The sequence below is a fragment of the Jaculus jaculus genome, chromosome 15, assembly GCF_020740685.1.
Source record: "Jaculus jaculus isolate mJacJac1 chromosome 15, mJacJac1.mat.Y.cur, whole genome shotgun sequence".
Taxonomy (NCBI): domain Eukaryota; kingdom Metazoa; phylum Chordata; class Mammalia; order Rodentia; family Dipodidae; genus Jaculus; species Jaculus jaculus.
This window is the reverse complement of record NC_059116.1, coordinates 7211533-7239165: the sequence shown is the minus strand read 5'-3', so window position 1 is coordinate 7239165 and position 27633 is coordinate 7211533. Positions and strand designations below refer to the sequence as shown.

Sequence of the window (27633 nt, the reverse complement as noted above, 5' to 3'; positions counted from 1 at the left end):
GGAGCGCCCATTCTCTCCCTCTCTTTCTCTCTCTCTCTCAAATAAATAAATAAAAGTAAAGTTTTAAAACATCGCTCCTGAGAGCCCTGCGCAAAGCCAGGGTCTGAGAAACCACGCGGCTTGACACCCAGTTGACACCCAATAGCCTTGCAAGTGGGACTCAACGTCCCATGTCCCATCAACGCCGAGGGGCTCTAAGGGTAGGGAGGCGGGGGACGGTCCGCGAGGGGTCCAGGTACCCCAAAGAACAAGAGTTCCTGCCTGCAGGAAAATTTGGCGGCAGGGTGACTTGCCTCTCCCACCCAGCGCTCCAGAGGGGGTGGGGGAGCCCCAGGAGGGCCAGTGGACCCCATATGCTGTGCATCCCTTTACCATCCCAGCCCCGTGTCCCCCGTTTCAACCCCGCGCCAGACTGAGAGATAGATCGCAGGGAACGGCAATCCTGGGCTTCCAAAGCACATCCCTACCTACCCTGGTTTCTCCGATTGCAAAGAGATATTTCAACCGAACATGGTCAGCGAGGGTTCTGACCGGGAAGAAGGTAGGAGGAGGACAAGAAAAAGGAAGCGCGGCTGCTTTTCCGAAGAAACGTCGCGATCCAATCTCTCTGAGCACTCTCGACACCCCTCCTAGCCCTACGCTGGCCCCTGCACCCCAGACTGCGCTCCTCTTGCAGCCGAAAGGAAACTGAGGCAGGGAAGCGGGCCACAGCCAAGCCCAGCGCTCCTGGGGCCTCACGGGGCGAGGGGCAGGAGCCTCGATGACTGACCCCAGGGGTCTCCAACCTGGGCCTTGCCTGCCACCTCGGATTTCCCCGCGGGCTGACTGTGCGTGGCGACGTAGGACTGTCGCTACGCCGCGGTGTCCGCTCAGTAGGTGCGCAGAGGCGCGCGCCGTCCGTGGCCGCGACGGCCGGGTGACCGCGGGAAGAGCGCCCAGCTCCCTATGCCGGGGACCCGCCTTTCCCTCCCTCGGGCCACCCCCGGGTTCCCGTAGCCCGCGGGGCTCCTTACCTGCAGCCGGGCGAGCAGCGCGCACAGCGCCAGCAGCGGGGGCAGCGGGCGGCGCCGCCGGGCTCGCGGGGCCATGGCGCGGTGCAGGCGGGCTGGGCGCCGCGCGCGGCCTCTGCGGCCTCGGGGAGCCCCGGGAGCCGCCCTGCGCCCCGCTCCGCCCGCCCGGCGCGCGCCCGGCTCCGCCCCCCGCACCTGCACCCCCTCCCCCGAGCCGGCCCCGGCCCCGCGCCGCCCGCCCCGCGCCCTCCTCCCGCCAGGAGGCGCCCGAGTGCGCCTCCACCCGGGGTCCGCGGCGGACACCCACCCACTCATAGGTTGCCTTTTTCTGTATCCCACCTGCTTGTGCTCCAGGACCTGCAGACGGCTTCCCGTCCCCAAAGGCGCTACCAGGGCTTGGATGGACCACCATGCAGAATGAACCAGAGGTCCCATTGACGGGAATCTGCTTACACTTCCAAACCTCTTCTGCTAAGGCACCATTCCCTCCACTGCCTGAAGCCAAAGGACCCAGGTTCCATTTTCCAGTGCCTATGTTAAGCAAAATGCCCAAGCATCTGGAATTTGCAGTAGCTAGAGGCCCTGGTGCACCCATTCTCTCTGTCTGTCTCTCTCTCTCTCAAATAAATAGATAAATAAAAATTAAAGAAAAAAAAAAGATTCTGGGGGCTGGGCAGATGACTCAGTTGTTTAAGGCACTTGCTTGCTAAAGCCTGACACCCGGGTTCAATTCCCCAGAGTCCACATAAAGCCAGATGCACAAAGTGGCACATGTATCTGGAGTTCATTTGCAATGGCAAGAGGCCCTGGTGCCCCATGCACTCTCTCTCTGCCTCTCTCTCATGGATAAATAGAAATATTTTCATAAAATAAATTCTGGGCTGCTGCAGTGTTACTGTTTTTGTAACTTCTTGCTTGCACAGAGCTTGTCCTCCCTCACAGGTGAGCTCACTATACGCACTCCTCTCTGGATGGCGATTAGAGGAGGACAGTGCCTCAGTCCCGTGGAAATATTCAGTTCTGACTTCACGGAGTGTCGGGCCTTTCTCTACCTTATTGAAAGGAAAGACAGAAACTCAGTCTTTTATTTTTTTATTTTTTGAAATTTCCACAAATTTTCAGTAGAAGACAGCAACGACATATCTTGGACTTTAACATTTTAATACATAAAGAACAGGCACAAGGTTGTTTGCTGTAGCAGTCTGTGTGTGTGTGTGTGTGTGTGTAGTATGGTGTGTGATGCGATGTGTGGCATGTGTGCATCTATGTGTGCAAAGGCACGCACCCTGTGTCCATGCACGTGAGGGGTCTCCTCCTGTCTGCTGTTTGCTGCCCACCCCGCCCACCCCCACCGCAGGTCAGCAAGCTCCAGAGATGCTCCAGTCTTTGCCCCCAACAGGACTGGGGTTACAGATGTGTGCAGCCACATTCTGCTGTCGATGGGGGGCTGGGGAATGAACCTCAGTGGTCCCAGGCTCTCTGGGGCATCAGGCTTATGCAGCGAGTACTCCTAGCCACTGAACGGTCGCCCCACATCCTGCTACTAACATTCCTTTTGTTTATTTATGAGACAGAGAGACAGAGATGCAGATACATAGAGATAGATTGAGCCCATCAGGGCCTCCAGCCACTGCAAATAAACTCCAGACACATGTACCACTTTGTGCATCTGCCTTATGTGGGTCCTGGGAAATCGAACCTGGGTCCTTAGGCTTTGCCGGCCAGCGCCTTAACCGCCACCTCTCCAGCCCATAATTTAATTTATTTATATGAGAGAGAAAGACTATAGGTGTTCTTTAAAAAAATCTTAACAAGAAAGTGAGTGCCTGTTAGTAGCCAGTTGTTGAAAATATTACCATCTGTCATTATTCAGTCTAACGGGTGACTAGTTCAGAAAAGCTTGTAGTTTGAGAAAGATGTCCACAATGATGTAAGGGAAACAAGTCCTGGAGCGATACCAACGAGGGGGCGTGTGATTTCATTTCTATGAGCAAAGGAAGAGTCTGGAAAGAATACTGATAGCAAACAGTGAAGCAGATCACACCTTCAGTCCCCTTTAGTCACCCTAAGGGACAAGAAGAATGTGAGCATTACTCTCCTTTTACAGATGGGAGGGCGGAGTAGGGAGAGAGGACAGCTTGCCTAGGGTCACTTGGCAATCAATGCAGAGCTGACATTCAGCTTCCGGCTTCCCCGCTGAAGGACGAGGGCTGCCTCACTAAGAAGCCATTTTTTTTACTACCAAGTGAGTTGTACAAGAGATAGAAGAAATTACAGATTTTATTTACTTAAAAATTTAAATTATTTATTTGCAAGCAGAGAGTTAGAGAGAAGTCAGGCAGAGAGAATGGGTCCAATGGGTGCACCAGGGCTTCCAGCCTCTCTAAACAAAGTCCAGCTGCATGCGCCTCTTTGTGCACCTGGCTGTACGTGAGCCCTGGGAACTTGAGGTAGAGTCACTAGGATTTGCAGGCAAGCGCCTCAACTACCGAGCCATCTCTCCAACCCCTGATTTTATTTCTGATGTCTTTCTTTCTTTATCTTTTTCTTTTTCTTCTTCTTCTTCTTCTTCTTTTTTTTTTTTTTTTTTTGGTGTTCCGAAGTAGGGTCTCACTCTAGCCCAGGCTGACCTGGAATTCACTAAGTAGTCTCAGGGCGGCCTCAAACTCATGGCGTTCCTCCTACCTCTGCCTCCTAAGTGCTGGGATGAAAGGTGTGCACCACCACACCCAGCAAGAAGAGCTGCACTTTTAAAATATCAAAAATAGCCAGACGTGGTGGCACATGCCTTTAACTCCAGCACTCAGGAGGCAGAGGTAGGAGGAATGCCATGAGTTCGAGGCCACCCTGAGACTACTTAGTGAATTCCAGGTCAGCCTGGGCTAGAGCGAGACTCTACCTAGAAAAACAAAAACAAAAACAAAAAAGTGCAGGCCTTTTTGATTTACAGTGTAGTTATACCTGTTGTGAGTTGAAAATATATAAGTCAAGAATGAATTTAACACACTCTGTTTATGCTATGGTGGTTTGAATGAAACGTCCCCTCCATAGGCTCGTGGTAATTTGGCAAGCTTGTAGGCCTCTGTAGGTGAGACGTGCTGGGGAAGGCGTGCCTGTGGGAGGCAGGGGTGCCACGCAGTCCGGAGCCTGGCAGTGAGCTCCTTTCTCCTCACTGTTGTGGAGATGGGACCTGGGCTTCCAATCAGGTCCAACATGTGTTCCCTGCCCTGGTGAGGCCTCCCCTCGAACCCGCACACTGCTGGGCTGGAGAGACTGCTTCGCAGTTAAGGCACTGGCCACCAAAAGCAAAGGACCCCAGTCCAGTCCTTAAGTACCCACATAAAGCCAGATGCACAAGGTGGTAAATGCATCTGGAGTTGGTTTGCAGTGGCCAGAGACCCTGATGTGTCTATTCTCTCCCCTCTTCAAATAAATAAAATAAATAGTTTTTAATAAAAAAAAAAACACTGTACATTGCAATAAACCCTTTCCTTCCATAAGCTGCTCTGGTTGGGTGTTTTGTCCCAGCAACAAGAGGCAACTGCTACATAGGCCTTCACTTAGTCATAGAGAGCCAGCGGTTCCATTCTTGATCCCAAGGCCATAGGGAGGTTGTGACCCAGCCACTCTCCCCAGCAATGTGAGAGAAGGTTGCATCATACAGTGCTAGGCAGAACAAAAGTAAAGTTTCGAAGCCCAAAGTATGGTTTTTAATAAAATTTTATTATGAGAGAGAGAGAGGCAGCCACCACAAGCAAACTCCAGACACATGTACAAACCTTGTGCATCTGGCTTACGTGGGTCCTGTGGAGTTGAACCTGCATCCTTTGGCTTTGCAGGCAAGAGTCTTAATTGCTAAGCCATCTCTCCAGCCCCCGAAGTATGGTTTTTATGAGCGCTTTCATGCTTGCACCAATGGCCAAGGTGAAGAACCACAAAGATAGGGACCGACTGCGTTTACATAGGAGCAGGTACTTTTGTGATTCTTTTGTTTTGGAGATAGTTCAGTCTGGCTTCCACCTCAGCGTTCCTGCCTCTGCCCTGCCGCCCATGTGCTGGCAGGAAAGAGACATGCTTTGGCATTTTTACTTATTTGAGAAAGAGAGAGAAGGAGAAGAGAGGAGGAGGAGAGACAGAGAGAGAAGGAGAGTGAATGAGCATGCCAGGGCCTCTAGCCACTGCAGAGGAACTATAGATGCATGCACCACCATGTGCATCTGGCTTACTTGGGCTCTGGAGAATGGAACCTGGGGTCCTTAGCCTTTGCAGACAAGCGACTTAACCACCAAGCTATCTCACCAGCTTGGTTTTTGCATTTTTATTTTTAAATTTTTTTTATTTACTCATTTATTTATTTGAGAATGACAGACAAAGAGAGAAAGAGGCACAGAGGGAGAGAGAGAGAGAGAGAGAGAAAGAACGGGTGTGCCAGGGCTTCCAGCCACTGCAGACGAACTCCAGATGCGTGTGCCCCCTTGTGCATCTGGCTGACGTGGGTCCTGGGGAATCCAGCCTCAAACCGGGGTCCTTAGGCTTCACAGGCAAGTGCTTTACCACTAAGCCATCTCTCCAGCCCAGGTTTTTGCATTTTTAAATGACAGTAGCATGCACTTGGTAAGTAGATGTTAAAATACTAAGTGATGAAAGTATAGGGAGGGTCCCAAGTATGGGTGAAATAGTGAGCTATCTGGCTTATGCTATCTGAATGTAGAGACAGGCTTTCAGGAAAGGGCAGTGGTTAGAAAAACGGGATGAGAGGATGATTTTTCTAGAAGGAACTGACTCTTGAGAGAAGGTACTTTTCACCGTGGCTCTTTGTGAGAAATACCAAGGTTTACTCCTGGCTCATTTCCAACCCTACCCTCTTCTATTTTCAAATAAGATTAGGGGACTTAAAAACTTCTGCTTGGAAAGCCCCAGAGGTGAGTGTGTTGGTTTTGGAAGAACTTTTGAACACATTACATCTATCAAAATTGTTTTGTTTCAAAAATTGATTTACTTTTAAAGACTCTATCTCTATTTTACCACACCAGTATTCAAATAACTCCAACATTTTACAAGTATTAACGTAGAATAGCATTTGTTAACGTGATCCACTAATGTGGGGTTGAGAATGTCACCTTTCTTGGAATCAGCACTATTATTGGAAACATGGAATACATTATTTCTAGCAATACTTCCCTATGTTAGTTGAGGAGCATACACAGTTCTAGCTAAGTTGCCTATCATTTACAGAAACTACTTGTAATGTCATTTGTGATTTCAAAGACAAGTGTGTAAGTACAACTGCAGTTTGGTTATATGTAATACAAATTTAGGCATGTTTGAAACACACAATGCTTGATATTCATATTTCCAATTTGAAATGTTTAATGTGCTGACAATAGGCAATGAATTTTCTCATTTTTAGTGAGGAGAAAAAAGTATGCACATACAGGCATCACAGGCTCATACTGGAAAGGATTCAAGGACAGTGGGCACCTCTGGAAATCCCCACTTCTGCCTAAACTCTCATTTCCAGAATTAAAAAGGTAAAATAATAATGTGGTCATCATTTTTTTTGCTGTAAATGGATGGATTGCAAGTATTATATTACATCTTAACAACTCTCTGTTTAAACATCAGAAAACAGGAACAATTGTTGAAATGAAATGTTTATAAATGTCAGGAACAATAAGAGGTTAGTTCACAAAATGTTTTTCACATGGTGATATTACAAATAGGGCTGGAGCCAGGCGTGGTGGCGCACGCCTTTAATTCCAGCATTTGGGAGGCAGAGGTAGGAGGATTGCTGTGAGTTTGAGGCCACCCTTAGACTACATAGTGAATTCCAGGTCAGCCTGGGCTAGAGTGAAACCCCATCTCGAAAATTTTTTTTAAAAAGGAGGGGGGAGATGGAGAGTTGGCTTAGTGGTTAAAGCACTTGCCTGTGAATCCCAAGGACCTAGGTTTGACTCCCCAGTACCCATGTGAGCCAGATGCACATGGTGATGTATGTGTCTGGAGTTCCTTTGCACTGTCTAGAGGCCCTGGTGCACCCGTACTCTCTCTTTCATTCTGTAATAAATAAAATTTAAGATTTTTTAAAAATAGCTGCTTTAGACTTTGAGCTAGTGAGCTTGCGCGGCGCCCGTCCTCTTCGGGCTGGGACATGGCCAAGCGGTCGCTCTGGGTGGCCGGGCGGCGGCTGCCTCGTCTCCTGGCCTCCGGGGCCCCGGCGGATGGCACGGGATGGCTGCACCCATTCAGCACTGCAACCCGGAGAACTGCTGGGGAAGACTGCAGTTCTGAGGACCCTCCTGATGAGCTTGGGCCCTCTCTTGCCGAACAAGCCTTAAGGCTAAATAAAAGCTGTGAAACTGGAGAAGGAAGTCCAGGATTTAACACTAAGATGCCAGAGAGCTGTAGCTGGTTGTGAGAACATGCAGAGACCCACCCAGAGATTCGGAATCCAGAGCTTCTGCAAGGACTTGGTGGAGGTGGCAGACATTCTGGAGAAGACAGCTGCGTGTTTTTCTGAAGGAGCAGAGCCTGAGGACCAGAAGCTCACTCTGGAGAAAGTCTGCCGTGGGCTGTCACTTTTGGAAGCAAAGCTGAAGAGTGTGTTTGCCAAGCATGGCCTGGAGAAGATGGCACCCAGTGGTGATAAATACGACCCGCATGAGCACGAGCTCATCTGTCACGTGCCAGCAGGCATTGAGGTGCAGCCTGGCACTGTGGCAATCGTAAGGCAAGATGGCTACAAACTTCATGGCCGTACCATTAGACTTGCCCGGAGGAAGTGGCCTGGGAGTCTCAGAGAAGGCTGTAAACAGGCCATCAGGAGCTGAGTGCTCTCCCAGAGTACAGTCACCTGTGTTCCTTTATTTATTAAACTAGGTTTGTATTGTACATGAAGTACTTCATGTGATCTGTTACTGGGTTTAGTCATATTGGCTTTATTTCTAAGCTACTTTGTTGACTTTATGTGACCTGTTTGGTCTCAACAGAAGTCTTGCCACTGGACAATTATTTTTTTTGACAATGTGACAAGTTCTCCTATGGCCTTTAGAAAATGTGTTCATGAAAATTATTTTTAAATTGGTACTCCAATGACTTTGAATCCAAAATCCTCTTAACTGTATTTTCAACTAAGTTTTGGAATTCATACAGTCTCTTGTATCGTATCTTGTATCACAGCAGTAAGTATTGGTCTGACAGTTGAGGGACTTAATGCTTAAGCTTTACGTTTACATAAATTTAAATATTATGAGTGAACTTTTTTATGTACATACTGATTTTTTTCCCCATTTAGCCATGTTTTGTCCTTAGCGTCAGTCCCGACTGGGACTCGCGCTGCTGTGTTGTCCCATGCCCCCCCTCCTCCTTGCCAGTCCACTTGGAATGGCTAAGAGCAGGCAAGACTTGAAGGCCGAGAACATTCAGGCAAACCGAGGCAACACCCACAGCAAGTGACCCAGTGGGTCTGTGTAGGAACTACTTAAATCTGCTTGTTGAAGCAGCTTTCACTCCTGCCTTCTGCCAAGCTTGCCTTGGGAGTGGAAAAGGGACAAAATTGCTAGTTTCAAGCTAGGCAGGGTGGTTTATGCCTTTAGTCCCAGCACTGAGCAGACTGAGGCAAGAGGATCATCATGAGTGAATTCCAGGTTAGTGCAGGCTAGAGTGAGACCCTGCCTCAAAAAAAGGGGGGGGGGGCTAGTTTACCAACAGTTTCTCATTTAGTAATGCTGAGATTTCTTCCTTCATTGGTATGAACAAATCACTACCTCTCTTACATTGACAATTATGTTATGTGTTTTTTTTTTTTTTTTGGTTTTTTGAGGTAGGGTTTCACTCTAGCTCAGGCTCTCCTGGAATTAACTATGTAGTCACAGGATGACCTTGAACTCTTGACAGTCCTCCTACCTCAGTACTGAGATTAAAGGCATACACCACCATACCCAGTTGTGTTGTGTTTTAGAGGTAGGGTGTCACTCTAGCCCAGGCTGACCTAGAATTTACTATGTAGTCTCAGGGTGGCCTCACAGTGATCCTCCTACCTCTGCCTCCCAAGTGCTAGAATTAAAGGCATGCAGCACTAAAAAAAAAAAAAAAAAAAAAAATGCTGCTTTAGGGGTTGGGGAAATAATTCAGTTGGCCACTTGGAAGCATGAGGAGCAGAGTTGGGATCCTCAGCACCTTCTGGGTGCTGGGGTATAAGCATTTATAATCCCAGCTCTGGAGAGGCAGAGACATGAGGTTCCCTAAGGCTTGCTGGCTAGCTAGTCTAGCTGAGTGGATGAACTCTAAAGTTAATGAGATACCCTGTCTCAAAAAAAAAAAAAGTGGAAAGTGATTAAGAAAGGTAGCAGAGGGCTGGAGAGATGGCTTAGCAGTTAAGGTGTTTGTGAAGCCTAAGGACCCATGTTCAATCTCTCTATGGATCCCACATAATCCAGACACACAAAGGTGAGGCAAGTGCAAGGTCTCACATGCTCACTACGTGGCACAAGCATTTGGAGTTCGATTTCGGTGGCTGAGGCTCTGGTGCACCAATTCTCTCTCTGTCTAGCTCTCTCTAAAAAAAAAAAAAAAATTAAAGCCAGGCATGGTGGTGCACGCCTTTAATCCCAGCACTTGGGAGGCAGAGGTAGGAGGATTGCTGTGAGTTTGAGGGCACCCTGGGACTACATAGTGAATTCCAGGTTAGCCCAGGCTACAGCGAGACCCTACCTTGAAAAAAAAAAAACACAATAAAATAAAAATAAAGAAGAAGAAGAAAGAAAGAGAGAAAGGTACCAGACGTCAACCTCTGGCCTCCACACACATGCATTCATATCCCCATAGGCACACACATATGGACATGTACTCAACACACACCACACACACACGAGAGAAAGAAAATAAAAACTTCTTGTTAGTTGGCACAGAATGAGACAGATTTCATAAAAGACTTAAAGCTATTAAATCAACATGAGACCATAAAATCTTTGTTACAGTGAAATGTTTTTATTGCCCACTCTGCAATAGCATGCTCTTCTCATGTCACCTACGAAACACTGTCAAAATGTACGTAATTCACCGATAAATCAGTGATGATGTGAGGCAAAGCAAGATGTGATAGTATCCCGTAGCGCTGCGAGAGCGTGGGGGAGAGGTTTGAGCTGGATATGCGTATGGCTATCTTGTGTGTGTGTGTGTATGTGCGGGTGTGTGTGTGTGTATGTATGTTGTAGGTATGTGTGTGTATGTGCATGTATGTGTGTGTGCGTGTATGTGGGAATGTGTGTGTGTGGATGTATGTGCGTGTATGTGGATGTATGTGTGTGTGTGCATGTATGTGGATGTATGTTTGTGTGTAGGTATGTGTGTATGTGGATGTGTGTGTGTGCGTGTGTATGTCTGTGTGTGTGCGTGTATGTGTGTATGTGTGTATGTCTGTGTGTGTGTGGATGTGTGTATGTGTACTGTGTATAAATATATGCATTTGTGTGTGGGTCTCCAGCTTCTTTGCTTTGGCAAGACTTACTTCTACAGATTTGGCGTTCAAATTAAATGAGTTTCTAAGTTGTAGGGTAAACCTGCTATTCATCTGGTACTGTTGGGAAGTTTTGTTATAGATTCAGTACCAATTGCCAGTGCAATAAGGATACACTTTGTACATATTCCATTTCCTTCCTTCTTAACCCCCCTATGATCTGATGCCCTGTTTGGAGATCGTGGCTGGATATACGCACCTTTCACAGAAGAAGTACACCGTATAGTGATGACGCTTTTTCTTCAGACTGGCCTTGGTTAACCAATGTTGCTCCCATCTAGAGAAAGTATCCGTGTGCCAGGGCCTCTTGCAGCTACACATAAATTCCAGATGCGTGTGCTACTTTGTGCATCTGGCTTCACATGAGTACTGGAGAATCAAACCCAGGCAAGTAGGCTCTGCAAAGAAGTGACTTTAACCTCTGAGCAATCTCCCAGGCCTTAAGTAATATTTTTAGTAATGTCGAACACACAAGGACTATACACCTCAATGCATCATCAGAAAATTAAGATATACATAGAGGGCTGGAGAGCTGGCTTAGTGGTGAAGGCGCTTGCCTCCAAAGCCAGGCCCCACATAGCCACACACGCAGTGACGCAAGCGCACACACGCAGTGACGCAAGCGCACACAGGCAGTAACGCAAGCGCACACGCAGTGACGCAAGCGCACACGCAGTGACGCAAGCGCACACAGGCAGTGATGCAAGCACACATATGCGCCACAGGCGGTGCAAACATCTGGCATTCATTCACAGTGGCTGAGAGCCCTGGCATACCCATTCTCTCTCCTCTCTCTCTCTCTTTCTCTCTCTCTCACACACACACAAAATACACGTGGAGCCAACATGCAAATCATGAGGTAGACCACCAGAAGCACCCCCAACATCTGTTATGCTCACTTGTTTGGCTACTGGGAAAAGGGCTTTGAGTTTTCATACAAAGCCATCAAATATCAGACTAACCGTAAGTCATGGTGGTCAGTGGGTAAACCTTGTCACCTGGATGGGTGAAATCTGAAGGTTTCATGTCTACTCTTGTCATCCCTTGTTCTTATAGATAAGTAGTTCTTTTGTTGTTGTTCCTGTTTTTTTTTTTTGTTGTTGTTGTTGTCATCTCTTTCTTCCTTTCTGTATCCCTCTCTTTTTTTAAAATTTATTTTTATTTATTTATTTGGGAGAGAGAGGCAGAGAAAGAGCAAGAGAGAGGGAGAGACAGCGAGCAAGCACCTGAGTCTCTTGCCTCTGTAAGTACTCCAGACGCATGTGCCATGCTGTGCACTTGGCTTTATGTGGGTACTGGGGAATTGAACTCAGGTCGTCAGGCTTGGCAAACCAACACCTTTAACTTTGCAGCCATCTCCCCAGCCCTGGTTTTTCCTCTTAGTGGTGTGTCATTACATCTACCAATGTGCCATAGTGTCACTGTTGGCTCACTTGGCCTCAATGGCCAAGTATAAGGCTTGCAGTGTCCACTGTTGCGTATCTTCACTGGTGATTTTTCTCTCCCATTAAACTGCACACAGCATAGCTTTTTCCAGCTTTCTTTCAGCTGGTCTATATGGAGGAAGTTTTCAGCTCAGCTCCAGCAGGATTTCTCAGTGACCTTGCAGCCCAAGTATGTGGAGTCTTCAGCAATAGGGTCTTACCATCTATTCCTGGTGGGAAACCAAGGGTCTTGGCAATGGACTATAATGTTTTGGGGGCATCAGGGACATTCCCTGACCAACAACTCACTGGAAGGTATCCCACCCCTGACACTGAAAATTTTCTAATAAAATTCTATGGCTTCTGAGTGTTCCATTGTCCAAAAAGGTAGGTTTCTACATGAATTATTTATGTCCTCTTAGATTTTGATTAGCCCTCCCTCCACCTTTCCTTTAACTCAATCTCTTCCCCTGACCTCACTTAGGCCTTTACACTCCCATTAATCTGTTTGTCTATTTACATATATACAATACCATTCTATTAAGTCCCCCCTCCCTCCCTTTCTATTCCCTTTATATCCCTTTTCTAGCTTACTGGCCTCTGCTAATGAGTTTTATTCCTACTTACATAGAAGTTCAATCATTTGTAGCTAGGATCCACATATGAGAGAGAACATGTGATGCTTGGCTTTTGGGGCCTGGGTTACCTCAAGGATACAGAGAATATATGAATTAATGAATGAATGAATGAATATGGGCATGGTGCCAGGGTCTCTAGCAATTACAAACTCCAGGTGCATGCACCACTTCATGCATCTGGCTTTACGTGGGTATGGGGGAATCAAAGCCGGACAGTTAGGCTTTGCAGGCAAGTGCCTTAACCCTTGAGCCATCTCCCAGCCCCACGACTGTTACTTTCAAGTGTGCTCTCACAATTGCTTGGCCATCCCATGGTCTCACCACAGTCCACTCTGCTATTCTCAAGGATATTTTCAGTTCTTCTTGCCCAGACCTCCAACGCTTCCTATGGGCCAGCCAGCCAAGCCAATGTCTTTGCTTCATACTTCACTGAGAAAATGGAAGGGATTGGGGGAAACCACTAATGTCCCCACCACAAAATACACCAGTTACCTGCACGGGTGCTCACCCTCTGCTTTCTCCGGCACAGCGGGCTCATTCCTGCATCCGGCCTCCGAGGCTCGCTCATCGCCCCCGGGCTCCCTTTGGATCCGCACTGCCCGGTGCTCCGCGCCTCTCCCCCATTCTATGGGCGCGTTCTCGGCCATGTGTCTTAAACTCCACCCTTCTTAGCGAGCCTGAAAGACCTTAGCCAGTGTTAATGTTTGTCCTAACCTCTTCCAATCAGGTTTCTTCTGTTTCTCCAAGACTCGTGAAAGCAACGCCGAGGTCAACGGCGATGTGCCAGTGGGCTTCGGAGAACTCATCTTGACGCGCACAGGCCACGCAGAGGGCTCGTCCGCCCCTCCCCGGAGAGGTCTTCTCTGCTTCCCTGCTGCCTCACTGTCTACCTCTGACCCCTCCAGCGGTTGAACTGTGCGCAAATGAGTCCCTTTGGTAGACACAGATCTGCTCCACGGGACCTCGCCCCTGATCTCTTGTCACTCCATGGCTGTGTGCAGATGAAGAGGACTGTGACCTTCCATCCTGATCTACCAAGATTCAAGCTGGGCTCCCTGGCTTCTTGCTCAGCACTGTTGCACGCAACTCTGGGACAGCTTGGGCTCAACCAACGCAAAACAGAATTACAGGTTGACTCAAGCTTGCTCTTTCCTTCCTCACCATTGCCACCACCCACTAGTTAGCCAATCCCGACAGAGATGCAGGTGACATCTACCCCAAAGCTCGGCTCTGCCTTCTACAGGTAGCATACAAGGCTCTGTCTACGAGGCTTTCCCTCCGCCCTGCGACTTGAACAAAAGGCACCACATGTGACCCTGTGTCCCGTGCAATGTAGCTCTCATTTCTATTTTCACTTTTTAAATTTTTTTTTTGTTTATTCTTATTTATTTGAGAGCGACAGACAGAAGGAGAAACAGGCAGAGAATGGACGCACCAGGACTTCCAGCCTCTGCAAACGAACTCCAGACGCGTGCGCCCCCTTGTGCATCTGGCTAATGTGGGTCCTTGGGAATTGAGCCTCAAACCAGGGTCCTTAGGCTTCACAGGCAAGTGCTTAACTGCTAAGCCATCTCTCCAGCCCTCTCATTTCTATTTTCACATGCCTATTTCCAAACCCTATTCTTTCTAGTTCTAGGCCAATTGCCAACTAAGGGAAGCCCAAATCAACAATCACTGTAGCGACGGTGACTTGTTTTTCCTCACTGACTGGAAGCTCTGAGGGGGGCTCTCTACCTGTCTCGTTCACTCTCCCTGTGCCTAATGAAGACGCTAAGCTTTTCATCTCTGTAACAGGTACCTGAAACACTTCTTATAAAAGAGGAAACTTTCACTTGGGCTTCTGAAGTCTCAGTCCACAGCTGCCTGGCTCCATTGCTTTTCCGCTGGTGGGGAGGAAGACTATCTGGCAGCCAGGGCACTGGGGAGGAAGGCCAAGAGGAGTCATAGGAAGGCCCAAGACACACCCTTCGAATTCCGATCCCAGCACCAAGTACCCCAATGAGGCCTCTTCTGAAACCCAGGCTTCTTCTTAAGTTCCAGTCCCACACTTCATTCCCAATAGTCCATTCAAAACTTGAGTCCATCAGTGGATTCAACCATTGGTTACAGAGCACTGGTGATCTAATCACCTCTGGAAATGCCCTCGGTCATACCCAGAGGTGTCCTGTACTGATGGCTGTCTGCCCCCCAATCCAGCTAATTAGATAATCAGGATTAACCGTTGCAAATCCATCCCTTAACAACCTGACCACCAAACACATCTGCTTACACTGAGTAAAAGGTAACAACAAGGTCACAACCCTGCCCGACATGATAACATGTGGGATAGAAAGCATACCAACTGCCCCTCCCGCAAAGTCTCAGCCATTCTAGAATTGCTCAAAAGTTCAAGTCCAGTTTCTTCTGACATGCTAGGCTGTTAGCTATGAGGATCTACAAAAGAACATTTCATATTCCCAATATGGGATAAAAATTCCCATTGCAAAAGGACAGGAATCAATTACAAAGGATTGGAACAGAGCAAGAGGAAAACCAAGCAGGGAACAGTGAACCCTGTAATTCTCTGCCCAGCCACCAGGGCACAGGCTAGTGATTCATGAGCTCCAAGGGCCTTGGGTAGCCATGCTCTTGCAGCTGGTTCTGCTACTGATCTGCGGCTTTCAGGAGACGTCCCATGGTGCTGGCATCTGAACCTTCTCTTATTTTGCCTCTGCTCAGCTTCAGGTCGTCTTTTCAAGGGGCCGCCTGCAGGGAACATGTCCCTTCTATGAGCTTCCCGGCCTCCCAAGCCTTCCTTTGAAGCCTGGATGGAAGCCTCATGACCCTATGACACTGGCATTATTCTTGCCTGTGGAACAAGTATCTCACAGATGCCAAGGTCTGCTGCCAGGAGGACGGGTATCCAGGCCTCCCCGAACCATGAGTGCCTGCATCACCAAGCACGGTGAAATGAATCTGAGGAAAGACAGCCCTGTGTGTCCGGGGTGCCCCGGCACTGTTGTCTTTTCAAGCCGTAGACCGTACCTCAAGTGATTCTACGTGTAAGCCACCGGCACCACACACACATTCAAAAGTCACTTTGATGTTTAGCCAAGTTATCTTATCCTCAAAAGAGGAAAGAGATGAAAACCAATGAAGACCAGGAACCTGCGCCCAGAGACAGGTACAACACCCCCCCCCCCCCCCCCCGCTACACATGGACTTCAAAGAGCCTTGCTAACATGGTAACCAGCCCTTCTGGATTTCTGAACAAATTGCCTTGGAAATACAGTAGTAATTCCAAATTAGCTTTTCATGACTTTACAAACTTACCTTTTCATAAGTTAGGCAAACTGACCACATTACATCTATTTAAAAAGAGCATGGGAATTTATTCTGTGCTTTGAAAGAACACAGAATCAATGACCAGTGTGTCTTGTCTACAGAGTTCCTATTTTACTGAAAGACCATGTAATGTCTTAATGATATTAAAAGATTTAAAAGAATAAGGGAGACTCACTTTAGACATATTGTAGGTTTGTCACCTGTTACCCTTTAAAAAGGATTATCAACTAGATGCATGAATTCATTCATAAAAATTGTCATAACAGTTAAGACATGAGTCGGCTATCCTTACTCATTGATTTTATCACCCTGGATCAAAACATTCTGAAAGAACTGCCTATACCAATCACCCAAGCTTTCTTGTCAGTAACTAATGTGGCTACACCTAGCATAGTATTTAGTCTTCTGGAATCACCAGCAGCCTAGAGATGACTTAGTGGGCTTGGAGGGATAGGCTTGGCTTATATGCAACAGCTTGCCATATGCTGCCTAAGACTTCTGTGAATTTCTGCAGGGATGCAGCAACTGTGAATCTTGTTCATTGGGTCACAAGCACATATGCACTCTATTACAGTCCAAAGCAGAGTTGCAATGCTTTCTCTTGCACCATGGCTGAAATGTTTTAGTGATATAACAACACAATCCCTTTTTAGTACAAGCAGATCAAAACAGGGAATTTATATAGATCACATTTCTAAAGTATTAGCACATTTTCCTGAATATATGCTTTCTTGTTTTTGATTACATGGTGTATTTCAAAATGAAAACACATAACCCAAACCAAATATGCAAAACATTTTTATTTATAATAGCTCAACATTTTTGACATGAAAGGTAGCCACTTTCAATTTTTCAGGAATGCCTACAGCCCAGCCGTTCAGAAAGACTAGTCAAGAAAATCTCACTACAGTGGAAGAGATCATTTCAGAATGACCTTAACGGTTTTGCCCGGGGTAAGTTACTTTGTGAGCTTCAGTGTGTGGTAAAGCTAGCTTTCCCGGGAAGTGAATGTAAGCCAAATGTTTTCAGCCAGTTTATACAATAAACACGAGAATCACCTATATGCATCAACTGTGCTCAAAACAAGAGTTCTTTTTATCAAAATATTCATTTTTCAAAAAGGCCTCACATTAACCCCTCAAACCAGTCACCTTTTTCCTATACCCAACTCTTTTATATTTCATTGCATTACTGTGTAGACAACTGTCAACTCCCAGCGGGACTGTACATTAACACACAACTATATAAAATATACCAAACACAAGAATGTCACTGACTTTAAGGGACCAGGTGGTAACCAGTATTCAGTAATAATTTAGCCAATGTCACTTTCAGTTTAGAGGGAAAAATAACAGTCCCCAAATGTCCTTAACTTTTGTGTACTTCTCTGTAACAGAATAAAAAGGTAACCTGTAAAATTAAATAACCAGAACACATGTTTTACAGAAGCAGGTGTTAAAATTTAGATTCAAACCATATTGTCATTTGCATTTCAATTTGGAAAAACAATTACTAGCTCTTCTGAGTTACATTTAGTTTTGAGCATTTAAACCTACTACAGACACTGTAAGTTCACCTTGGCTCCTACTCCCCATGTGTAGGCGCCACCTGTCTGGGTAAGTCCGTTATGTGCACCTAAGTGTTGGGGAGGGTTGAATAGCACTTAAAAGAGTATTCATGAGAGCTCTGAATGTTGAACGTTTCATCATTATCTGTTTACTGTAGGATCTGCAACTCAACTTCACCACAGCAGCTCACAGCTCGGTGTGAATGGGCCACACGCAGTTCCTACAGAGCGCACAAGGCCGAGTCCAAAAGGCACAGAGTAATGCTGGTGGCTCTTTCCAAGTCAGTTAAGAAACAATAAAAAGTCTGCATTATTCTTTCATAATTTAAATACTTAAGTCATCTCCACCTTTATTATTTTATAACATGACTTCAAATTTACATTATTTTAAGTACCATTGTAATAGCTTACAGTATAATACAGATCTCTAATATCCCATCCAAAAATAAAAAAAAATAAACAAAAAACCTCTTCACTATACATATATATATATACATATATATATATAAAAGTATTCTCAAAGATAGGAACAAAGAATAGACTTGGTACAGATCATTAAATCAAGTTTCTATTACCACAGTTGTACTTCTGAAATCAACAGACAGACATACGGCAATAATCAAAAGCAGTGCAAATCTCTTTGGAGGTGGGATAAAGTGAGAACAGAGAACAGGAAACGGAGGAAACAAGGTTAGCACTTCAAGTACAAGGAACCCGTCCGCCTGAGGTCCGTCTTAGTGTTTCCCGGGTGCCCCTCCTGGGACTACTTCTTTCTCTGGAACACATTGGCCAACATGGCGCCTGATGTTGTCAACTGGCCCATTTTGTTCAAGAACTTGGTCTTTGTATCTTCACTCACTAAGCTTGCAGCGATTGACATGGAGCTAGGAAAGAAATGTCAGGATTAATGCAAGGCAAGCCAAGACTGACGGTATCCAGCTCTCATGCGCTAGGGACATTTCACCCGTGCATTCTGAACTGGCATCACAAGGAGGCGTGAGGTGCGAGGCTACTGACACTCCCCTGTGAGTGCAGCCCTGCCTCCCTCCCAGGGCTGTGGGCCACACAAGCGCAGAGCACTTCACGTGGGCGAGGCACACAGCAACTCAGTGGATTCCAGTTTCCTAACAAGCAGCTCCAAACAGAGATACACTTTTTCACACAGAGTAACTGAAATGTCTTAAAGAAATATTCATCCGTACTACTCAGGATGGATTCTATTTTTCATTTGATTCTGCATCTTGAGAGAAAGAAAATGCTCCTACAACCAATTGGATAAATTCAATTATTTCCTCTAGTACTTTATGTTATAGAAAAATCTTCTTTAGAAAATAATTTTATTTATTTATTTGGTGTACATGTGGTGGTCAGGAGACAACTTCTGGTTCACTCCTTGCCTCCCATCTTGCTTGCAACAGGATCTACTGTTAACCACTGTGTTCAGGACTTCTGGGAAATTCTCCTGTCTGCCGCAGCTTCCGGCTTTAGTGTGGGGTCTGGAGACCTGGGCTCAGGCGCTCAGCGTCGTGTGGCACGTGCTAAGGTATAAATACGTATCTGCTCCACTCTCTCTGAGGCAGCTTCCTCACTGCTCATCTGATAGAAAAGGAGGAGGAACAGGAAGTGGCTAGGTAGACTCAGAATACCCTGGTACATGGGACCTCACGTGCGCAGCCCTGCGGGAGAAGCTGGCGGAGGGCGGCTCCCAAGATCCTCTACTCTTCTCCTGGCTGACTTGGTACTTGGATATCCTTTGATTTGTGTAGCCAGCACAAGTTCGTTTATGTCCTGTGTACAGTACCACAATGCCATATTCACATATGGTTTTATTTTACTTTTTTAAAAATATTTATTTATTTGGGCGGGGGGGGGGGGGAGAGGCAGAGAGAAAGACACACCAGGGCCTCCAGCCACTGCAAATGAACTCCAGATGCGTGTGTCCCCTTGTGCATCTGGCTTACGTGGGTCCTGGGGAATTGAACTGGGGTCCTTAGGCTTCCCAGGCAATCGCCTCAACCCCTAAGCCATTTCCCCAGCCTGGTTTTGTTCTATTCTAATGGAAGTTAGGCCGTGTCAAGCCCTCTCATTTATTTTTGAGCACAGTCCCAGGAGTGAACAACTCCTGTGAGAAACAACATGTGATTCCTCTATTTCCAGCAGTGCACCATTTCTGCGTCCTTTATCTCCTGGTCTTTGTTGATCTGGCAATGCACGTTCAAGGCCAGCCTGCAATACACAGCCCTCACCCTCCAACCCCTCCCCACACTTACTGGTTTTTCACCCACAGAAGGGAGAATCAATTTATTATTTTGAAAACTGGTAAACAGGACGGAAAATTTATCTTGTTTTTACTATATAAACTATACTACTAAGCATCAACAGGATTACCCAAATTAGTAAATGTTCATTTCTGAAGTATTCTAGCTCATGGTGACATGTGAATGACAGGATGAGAGAGGAACCACTAATAAGTTTGTTCCTAGAAACCAAAGAGGAGAGAAGCAGACGCTATCTGCTTCAAGATGGACACACCTCCTCTTAGGAAGCACTTACTCTTGTCACAAGAGCAAGACGTGCCCCGAATCTGATCAGGTCTCTAATCTAGCCCCAAGTAGCACATTTACAGGAAGCGCAGAAGTCCTTGTCAAAGAACACAAAGGAAACACAGTCAGCAAAACTGGAACTGCAAAGACTACAGGGCAGGTGACCCAGTTTCTCCCGCAGTGCAGTGCGTAGAGAAGAAGATAGGCAGGGGACCTTCTTCTTACAGAGAGACTCCGTGTAGCCATCTGCCGGTTGCAATGCACAGAACGTATTTGGAACAATACGTTATTCACAAAACAGACTGAGATTTGAACAGAGGCCAGCAAGTTTTTTTTAGTCTAACAATGATACTGTTTTAAAACACAATAGTTGCCTTTGAGAGCTACTATCAGAGTAGAGAAGAAGGTAGATAGACTATAAATAGAATGAAATTGAATTAATAAATGTTGAAGCTGGGTGATGGAATTCACTTTTACTTGTGGTTGTGAAACTCTACAAAAATCAGTAATGCTAAAGGAAGATAGAGTGACACAGAAAAACAGCTTATGCAAATGAATTACTTTTGTACTTTTAAAAAGTGGGTACTATAACATAAGCTATCTTAGGAAGTTACAAAGATATTTTTCTTAATTCCTATACAGAAATTCATAAAATTTCATTTAAAATTCATTTTGCACGTAAGATGCAAACGTCCTTCACATTTAAAGAAGATATTCTGGGGCTGGAGAGATGGCTTAGCGGCTGAGCACTTGCCTGTGAAGCCTAAGGACCCCAGTTCGAGGCTCGATTCCCCAGGACCCACATTAGCCAGATGCACAAGGGGGCGCACGCATCTGGAGTTCGTTTGCAGTGGCTGGAGGCCCCAGCGCACCCATTCTCTCTCTCTCTCTCTATTTGCTTCTTTCTCTCTCTGTCTGTTGCTCTCAAATAAATAAAAATAAACAAAAAATTTTTTAAAATAATCACCTGCAGGCGGCACCAGACAGCCTCGACGTGGAGGGCCTAACAGAGGAGCAGCAGCGCCGCTCTCGTGCTGGGCCTGGGACCCGGGAGCCTCCGTCCCGTCACCGCATGCCCAGTGCCTCAGCGCTCCGTGCTCAAATGGAGGGCTGCGATGGACAAGAGCCCTCTTTACCCTACCGTGCTAAAGAAAGGGCTTATTCTACGAGGTTAAAGATACTTTAAAAGGGCAAGAGACGTGTGCTTGTGTGTGCGTGTGTGTTGTAGAGGGAGGAGTATGCACCTGTGTGAGTACCCATCCGGACAGACAGCATGAAATCTTATTCCTCTTGAGCTTTTTGTAAAAGAAAAAAAAATTATTAGAAAAAGAGAGAAAGAGAAAAACAGGCAGACTGAGTAAGCATGGGCATAGCAGGGTCTCCTAACACTGCAAATCAATGTCAGGGGCATGCGTCACTTTGTGCATCTGGCTTTACATAGGTACCGGGAAACCAAACGCAGGCCATCAGTCTTTGCAATCAAGCCACCTTCTCCAGCCCCTTTTGAGCTTTTTATGTCTAGTAAGGTTTCATTCTGGCCTAGGCTGACCTGAAATTAACTATGTAGTCTCAGGCTGGCCATGAATTCACAGTGATCCACCTACCTTGGCCTACAGAGTGCTGAGATTAAAGGTGTGTGCCACCACACCCAGGACAAAAAGAGAGAGAAATACCGAGAGCCTACCACTGCAAAAGAACTCTTGAAGCATGCACCACTTTGAGTTTCTGGCCTTATGTGGGTATTATTGGGGAACTGGACTTGAGTTCTTGGGCTTTATGTTTAAGCACTGTAACTGCCGAGCCATCTCTCTAGCCCTATGTCCAAGTCTATCTGACATATGCTTAAAACCTTAATTCTTCATTAAAAATTAGGGTACACAGGCTGGAGAGATGACTGAGCAGTTAAGGTGCTTGCCTTTGAAGTCAAAGGTTCCATTCCCCAGGACCCATGTAATCCAGATGCACTAAGATGGCAAAGGCATCTGGAGTTCGTTTGCAGTGGTTGAAGGCCCTGGAGCACCCATTCTCTCTCTCTCTACTTCCCTCCCTCTTTCTCTCAGCCACTGCAAACGAACTCCAGATGCGTGCGCCCCCTTGTGCATCTGGCTAACGTGGGTCCTGGGGAATCGAGCCTCAAACTGGGGTCCTTAGGCTTCACAGGCAAGCGCTTAACTGCTAAGCCATCTCTCCAGCCTTCATTCCCCTTTTTAAAATTTACTTTTTTTTTTTAAATGAGAGAGAGAGAGGAGGGAGAGGGAGAGAGAACTGCATTTGTGCCAGGGCCTCCAGCCCCTGCAACTGAACTCCAGACACTTGTGCAACCTGTGTGCTTGCATCACCTTGTGCATCTGGCTTACATGGGACCTGGAGAGTTGAACATGGGTCCTTAAGCTTCACAGGCAAGAGCCTTAACCACTAAGCCATCTCTCCAGCTTCAGTCCCTTTTTGAATGTCCATCATTACTCTTCCATCTGCATTTAGTCTAACTTGAACTAGATTTAGAATTCATTAACTATGTAACATCCCTACATTTATAAAGTTTTGTCACAAATTTCTACTAGATACCATTTTATCAGTAAGGCTCAATTCAGCATAAGCAGAAATGACTTTGGAAGCTTTGAGCATAGATCAGGATGTCAAGAAGGAGAAATTAATTTGAATAATTGTCTTCTAAATAAGTGATTAATTAAAAACAATACAAAATAAAACACTGCCCATAGATAACGAATTTCAATGGAAATTAAAGTGAATATGAGACTTTAACACAAAGAATAACTTACCCTTGAGGCTCCTGAACAGTCTTGTTTTCTACTTTTTGTTCACATTCTTTTATCATGGAACTTAAAATAACCTATTAAAAAAGTTTAAAACAGTTTATGTAGAAATACTTATTACAAAGTTTTAACTATTAATATTCCTAATAACTGTTGGACTATGAATCCCTATGAACAAACTTAAATTTTTTTCCAGTTGCTTTGTTAGATTGCTAGAGTCGGTACATGGTAACAGCTCAAGCTCAGCGGCACAGCACGTGCTCAGCAGGAAGACGACCCTGGGTTCAGTTTCCGGCAGTCCCTCAACCTCAGTCACATGACTTATGATGTACTTCCATCCTCACTGGCCTTCTTCTAAAGCTGACTCCCGTGCTCCCCCAGTTTTCTCCACAATGTCATGCTACAAGTAAAACTTATTTATGCGTCTATGTGTTCAACCTAACTATGCACTACGGTCACACGTGTACTTCTGTCCCGCTGACTTCTTCAGGATACAGAAGCTGTTCTAAACAGACAGACCAAAACAAAAGGCCTGCTGTTCTCGTCTACGTCTAGAACTGAGACTGGGTACAGCTGTGTAAGACTCCACAGCACCCTTGCACTGACACTGACTACGGGGCTGTATCTGTGGCAGGACAGCTGCCTGAGACATCGCAGGGCCCTTGGGTTGACACTGAGTGTTTAATGGGCAGTGAAGGGTCTCAGGCTGCTGCTTCTGTTGCTAGCAATCACAGAAGAAACTGAACAGACTTCCTGACTATGCGTGGCCCATATGTTGGGCACAGAGGCCTCTAAAGAACTATCTACCAACAGTGTGTCACATGATGTGTCAGATTCCAAGGACAGACAAAATAGACAGACAGCATTCTCCTTTTGGAGCTTATGTTCTCATAATGGAGGTTGTAATGAACACACCAAGAATAGATATATTAAAGGTGATTAAAACTTTGGAGAAATACTAAATAAGATAAGGGCTCTGGAAAGGCTAAGGTAGACAAGGTAATTTAAATCGAGCTGTTCAGGGTAGGCAGGGATGACGTCTAAGCAAAAACCTGAAGAAGATGGATGCCGAGCCCAGGCTCAGATGGGAGTAGGTCAAAGTGCAGAGTGTGAAGTTAAGACTTGGCACCAAATAGTAGGAAGAAGACAATGTGGAGGGAAGCGCCAAGCATCAAAATGGGAAGGCTGGCAAAAAAATAGCTTGAAGACACAGAATGGAGACAGAGGGTAGGGAAGCAAACAGGAGGATGAAAGAATAGAAGAATCACTACAGAAATGGACACAAAATATAAACTATGAATCTAAGAACATTGGTGGTCAGAGACAATTGACATATGGTAGCTAAAAATATTTCATTTCACTACCTTATTAATTTCTCAATGTATAAGGAGAAGAACTGTGTTATACCTACTCTAACAGGCTCAAAGATGCTGTAGAAGTTGTGAAGGTTAACACCTGACTAGTAAATGTATCCGTAAAAGAGTGTGGGCTAGATGTCGACAATATTTGGCACACGCTATCTATCTATCACAAGCCTCGTATAAAGGACAGTCTGTGTAGACGTTAGGTGCACGAACACGGTAAGGCTAGCCCAGACTTACCTCATGCTCTGGAGAGAGGTGTTCCATGTCAGTTCGTAAACATCTGAGGCCAGGCAAAAAGTGATTCACCATCAAGTCCTCTGAAATGACTGAGACAGGGGAGTTAAGGAAACTGAGGTCCAACAGAAGACAGAGAACATCTGTAAAGAAAAAACCTCTTACGCAGTGCCCGTGACACACTTCTTGCTCAAGAATCAATAGGCTTCCTTCATGTTTGCCTCCTTATCTGAGGACAAAATTACTTATTAAGACATTCTCACATATCTAGTTATTTTGTTGGAATTTGTAATTCTAATATTCTATAATTTAACTTTATGCTACATAAATGTATGAAAGAATGGCTATGAAAATTAGATCATGTAGTATAATCAGATTTATATGACAGGTAAGAAAATATTTCCATGACAGCTAAGTTGAAAGTTATAGTAAAGTGATAGAGGCAAAATGCTGAAAGTACTATTTAATCATAATATGTAAAACAACTGCAAATAATCTGAAAGAATATATAAATAGAAAAAAGAACGTAGAAAAGCCAACTTTCTACTGACCCTGACTGAATCAAGTAACAGCTTTTGCTATCAATTTACTTTAGTTCCTGGCTATCCTTGAGTTTTATATTTATAACAATCAGAAAAGTAGATACATTTCCTCAAGAAAACAATTCATCCTTTCAATTTATATAAATTTTGGCATATTTTCATCTTATTCTAGTTGCTAATCATAAAATAGCACTTGTGTAAAATTATGGCACATCAAATTAAAAAATACTAGTGAATGATCTTTTATAAAACAGGTCTAAGCAGTCTTTTTCCCCCTTGCAAATTATAGTGAATTTCATTAAGAACCAATTCGGTGAAAGATTATACTTCTCCCTTGAGAATGGTTACAGTGCTCACAAGCAGAGCTCCTCTAAATGAGTAACTAGCAAATTCAACATGTATTAAAAATATACATGTGGGCTGGAGAGATGGCTTAGTGGTTAAGGCACTTGCATTACAAAGCCAAAGGGAGGTTAGAATTATTGGACTTGGGAGATTCGACACTGGTTAGAGTTGTTGGACTTGGAGCTACAGAGGTTGATGTTTGCTCTGTTTAAATCTTGATCAGTTGAATATTTCTTTGCTATGCCCAATGCCATTCTGTGCCATTATAGTTTTTTTGTTTTGTATTATGGCTCATTTAAAAGATCTTGGACTATGGGGATGTTTGAACATCACTGGGATTGATAAAAACTATGAGGACTTTAAAGGTGGACTGAATGCATTGTATTTTATATTAAGGATGGTTCAGTTTATGTTAATAGATCTGGAGATTTTATTAGCGACCATGCCACTGACCCAGATGCAAAGTCTGAGTCATGAAGAACAGATTTAGCAGTTGAGTAAGTAGTACGATGGTGCTTCCCCTTGTGGGGTGAGGGTTTCTTACTGTATGCACTTCAGCAATAGTTTGTTCATACTGAAATACCTGATCATACTTCTCTGTAAAATTTCTATGCTCTCCAGAAACCATTGCCTTTCTCATTTGAAAATTTGATTTTACAGGCTAAACTTTTGTATTCTTTCCATTTTCCTTCAGAAGCTCCTAATATAGAATATTAATGCATTTTCACTCAAGTTCTAAATACATACTTAAAAAATTTTTTTTGGTTTATTTTTATTTATTTGAGAGTGACAGAGAGAGAAAGAGGCAGACAGAAAGAGAGAGAATGGGTGCGCCAGGCCCTCCAGCCACTGCAAATGAACCCCAGACGCGTGCACCCCCTTGTGCATCTGGCTAACGTGGGTCCTGGGAAATTTAACCTTGAACCGGGGTCCTTAGGCTTCATAGGCAAGCACTTAACCGCAAGCCATCTCTCCAGCCCTCTAAATGCATACTTTCACACAGTCTATAAACACACCAAAATTGTCTTTGAGTTACAAATTGTCATGCCATTCAAGAGTCCTGCTACTTCTCTGTTGAATAATTCTTCCTTGCTAATTCAGCCTATCAGTTCCTCATTTTGCTTCCTCTATCTTTTCTAAGTTGAAAATCCAACAAGATAAATCAGGAATGATAGTAAGTTCTGCTTTTAGTGGAACAAAACTTATATAAGATATAATAGTTAATGTGTAAAATTATTAATTTTTTACATAGTTTTTGTCACCCACATGACTAGACAGTAGATTTGCACAGTTAAAATGAATTTAACTTTGTAAGCTTTAACATTCTCAGAACCTCAAGTGGTTCCTTGACAGACAGCTCTACTTTTATAAACCCAAACACCTTTCCAGTGGCCGTCCCAGTGACAGCTGCAGCACCAGGGAGCCGCAGCAGCACTTTAGGATGGCCATCTCCCTTGCTTAGCACAGTGACCCGGCAGACGTCAGGCGGAATCATAGTGACGTGGAAACTCTTGCTCTGACCGCACTGCTGTCCATGACCACCACTGTGATCTCAGTCATGACTTTGAGATGTGCTGCAGAGCACTTCTGCAGTTGCTCCCGCCAAGCATTCAGCCATCCTGCACAAGCTCGCTCCTCTCCAGCTGTGTGTGCTTGCTTCCTTCCTCCCTCGTGACATTGCCGGGCGTGGGACAGTGAGACAGGGTCTGATATACAGCACATGGGCTTTGCTCTAGTCAGCTTTGCTTTCAGCCGTGACAAGCTGAAGTTGTCACAAAGGCCTGTACGTCTTCAGTTTTATTACTTACACCATCATGGTTGATATGCCTACACCATCTCTGGTTTTCCTAGCCCATAATTATTGGAGATGATGGCCACGTTGGCCCTACATTTCCCAATGAGTTACATTTCTCTAAGAGAAATTAACAGTATTCAGATAAATATTAATAATTAGACAGTAACTGTAAAATAGAAATGCCAGAACACATATAAGGCTTCCTTTCCATTAATGGAGTCTGTTATAATTCATTCTGCCCTTCATCTCTGGCTTAATATGTGGCTGATTAACATACACAAAATGCATTGTTTTTTAAAACTATAGAATATAAATAGACAAGCAAAAATGATTAGAATTGGGGCTGGGGAAAATGACTCATTGGGTAAAAGTGTTTGGCTGAGGGCCTGAGTTTGATCCCCAGCCCCATATAAAAAGCTGGGCAGGGCCATGCATACCTATAACCCCAGTGGGCAGAGACAGGAAAACTGCTGTGGCCTGCTGTATGACCAGAGAGGCACACAGATTTACAAACACACATGAATATACTCTACACATATACATATATGTACCAAAA

General features: G+C 45.2%; 2 protein-coding genes and 1 pseudogene across 5 annotated transcripts in view; 1 reads left to right on the top strand and 2 right to left on the bottom strand.

Moving 5' to 3' along the window:
- LOC101598862 (tumor necrosis factor receptor superfamily member 11A) overlaps positions 1-1057 on the bottom strand; it is a 65596-nt gene extending 64539 nt beyond the window's left edge. Inside the window, exon 1 of the mRNA XM_012947945.2 lies at positions 1014-1057. The gene's annotated coding sequence lies outside the window, so the exon portion shown is untranslated. The remainder of the gene's footprint in view (positions 1-1013) is intronic.
- Positions 1058-7161: 6104 nt separating this feature from the next.
- On the top strand, positions 7162-7821 carry LOC101603670 (annotated as a pseudogene).
- Positions 7822-16698: 8877 nt separating this feature from the next.
- The window catches only part of Relch (RAB11 binding and LisH domain, coiled-coil and HEAT repeat containing), an 82740-nt gene continuing 71805 nt past the window's right edge, over positions 16699-27633 (bottom strand). For all 4 annotated transcript variants that reach the window (XM_004654787.2, XM_004654788.2, XM_045135017.1 and 1 more), the window contains 3 exons: positions 24399-24487; positions 22804-22874; positions 16699-18364 (listed from right to left, as the gene is read on the bottom strand). In XM_004654787.2, coding sequence (XP_004654844.1) covers positions 18244-18364; positions 22804-22874; positions 24399-24487 — 281 coding nt within the window. In that variant the 3' untranslated portion in view covers positions 16699-18243. The remainder of the gene's footprint in view (positions 18365-22803; positions 22875-24398; positions 24488-27633) is intronic.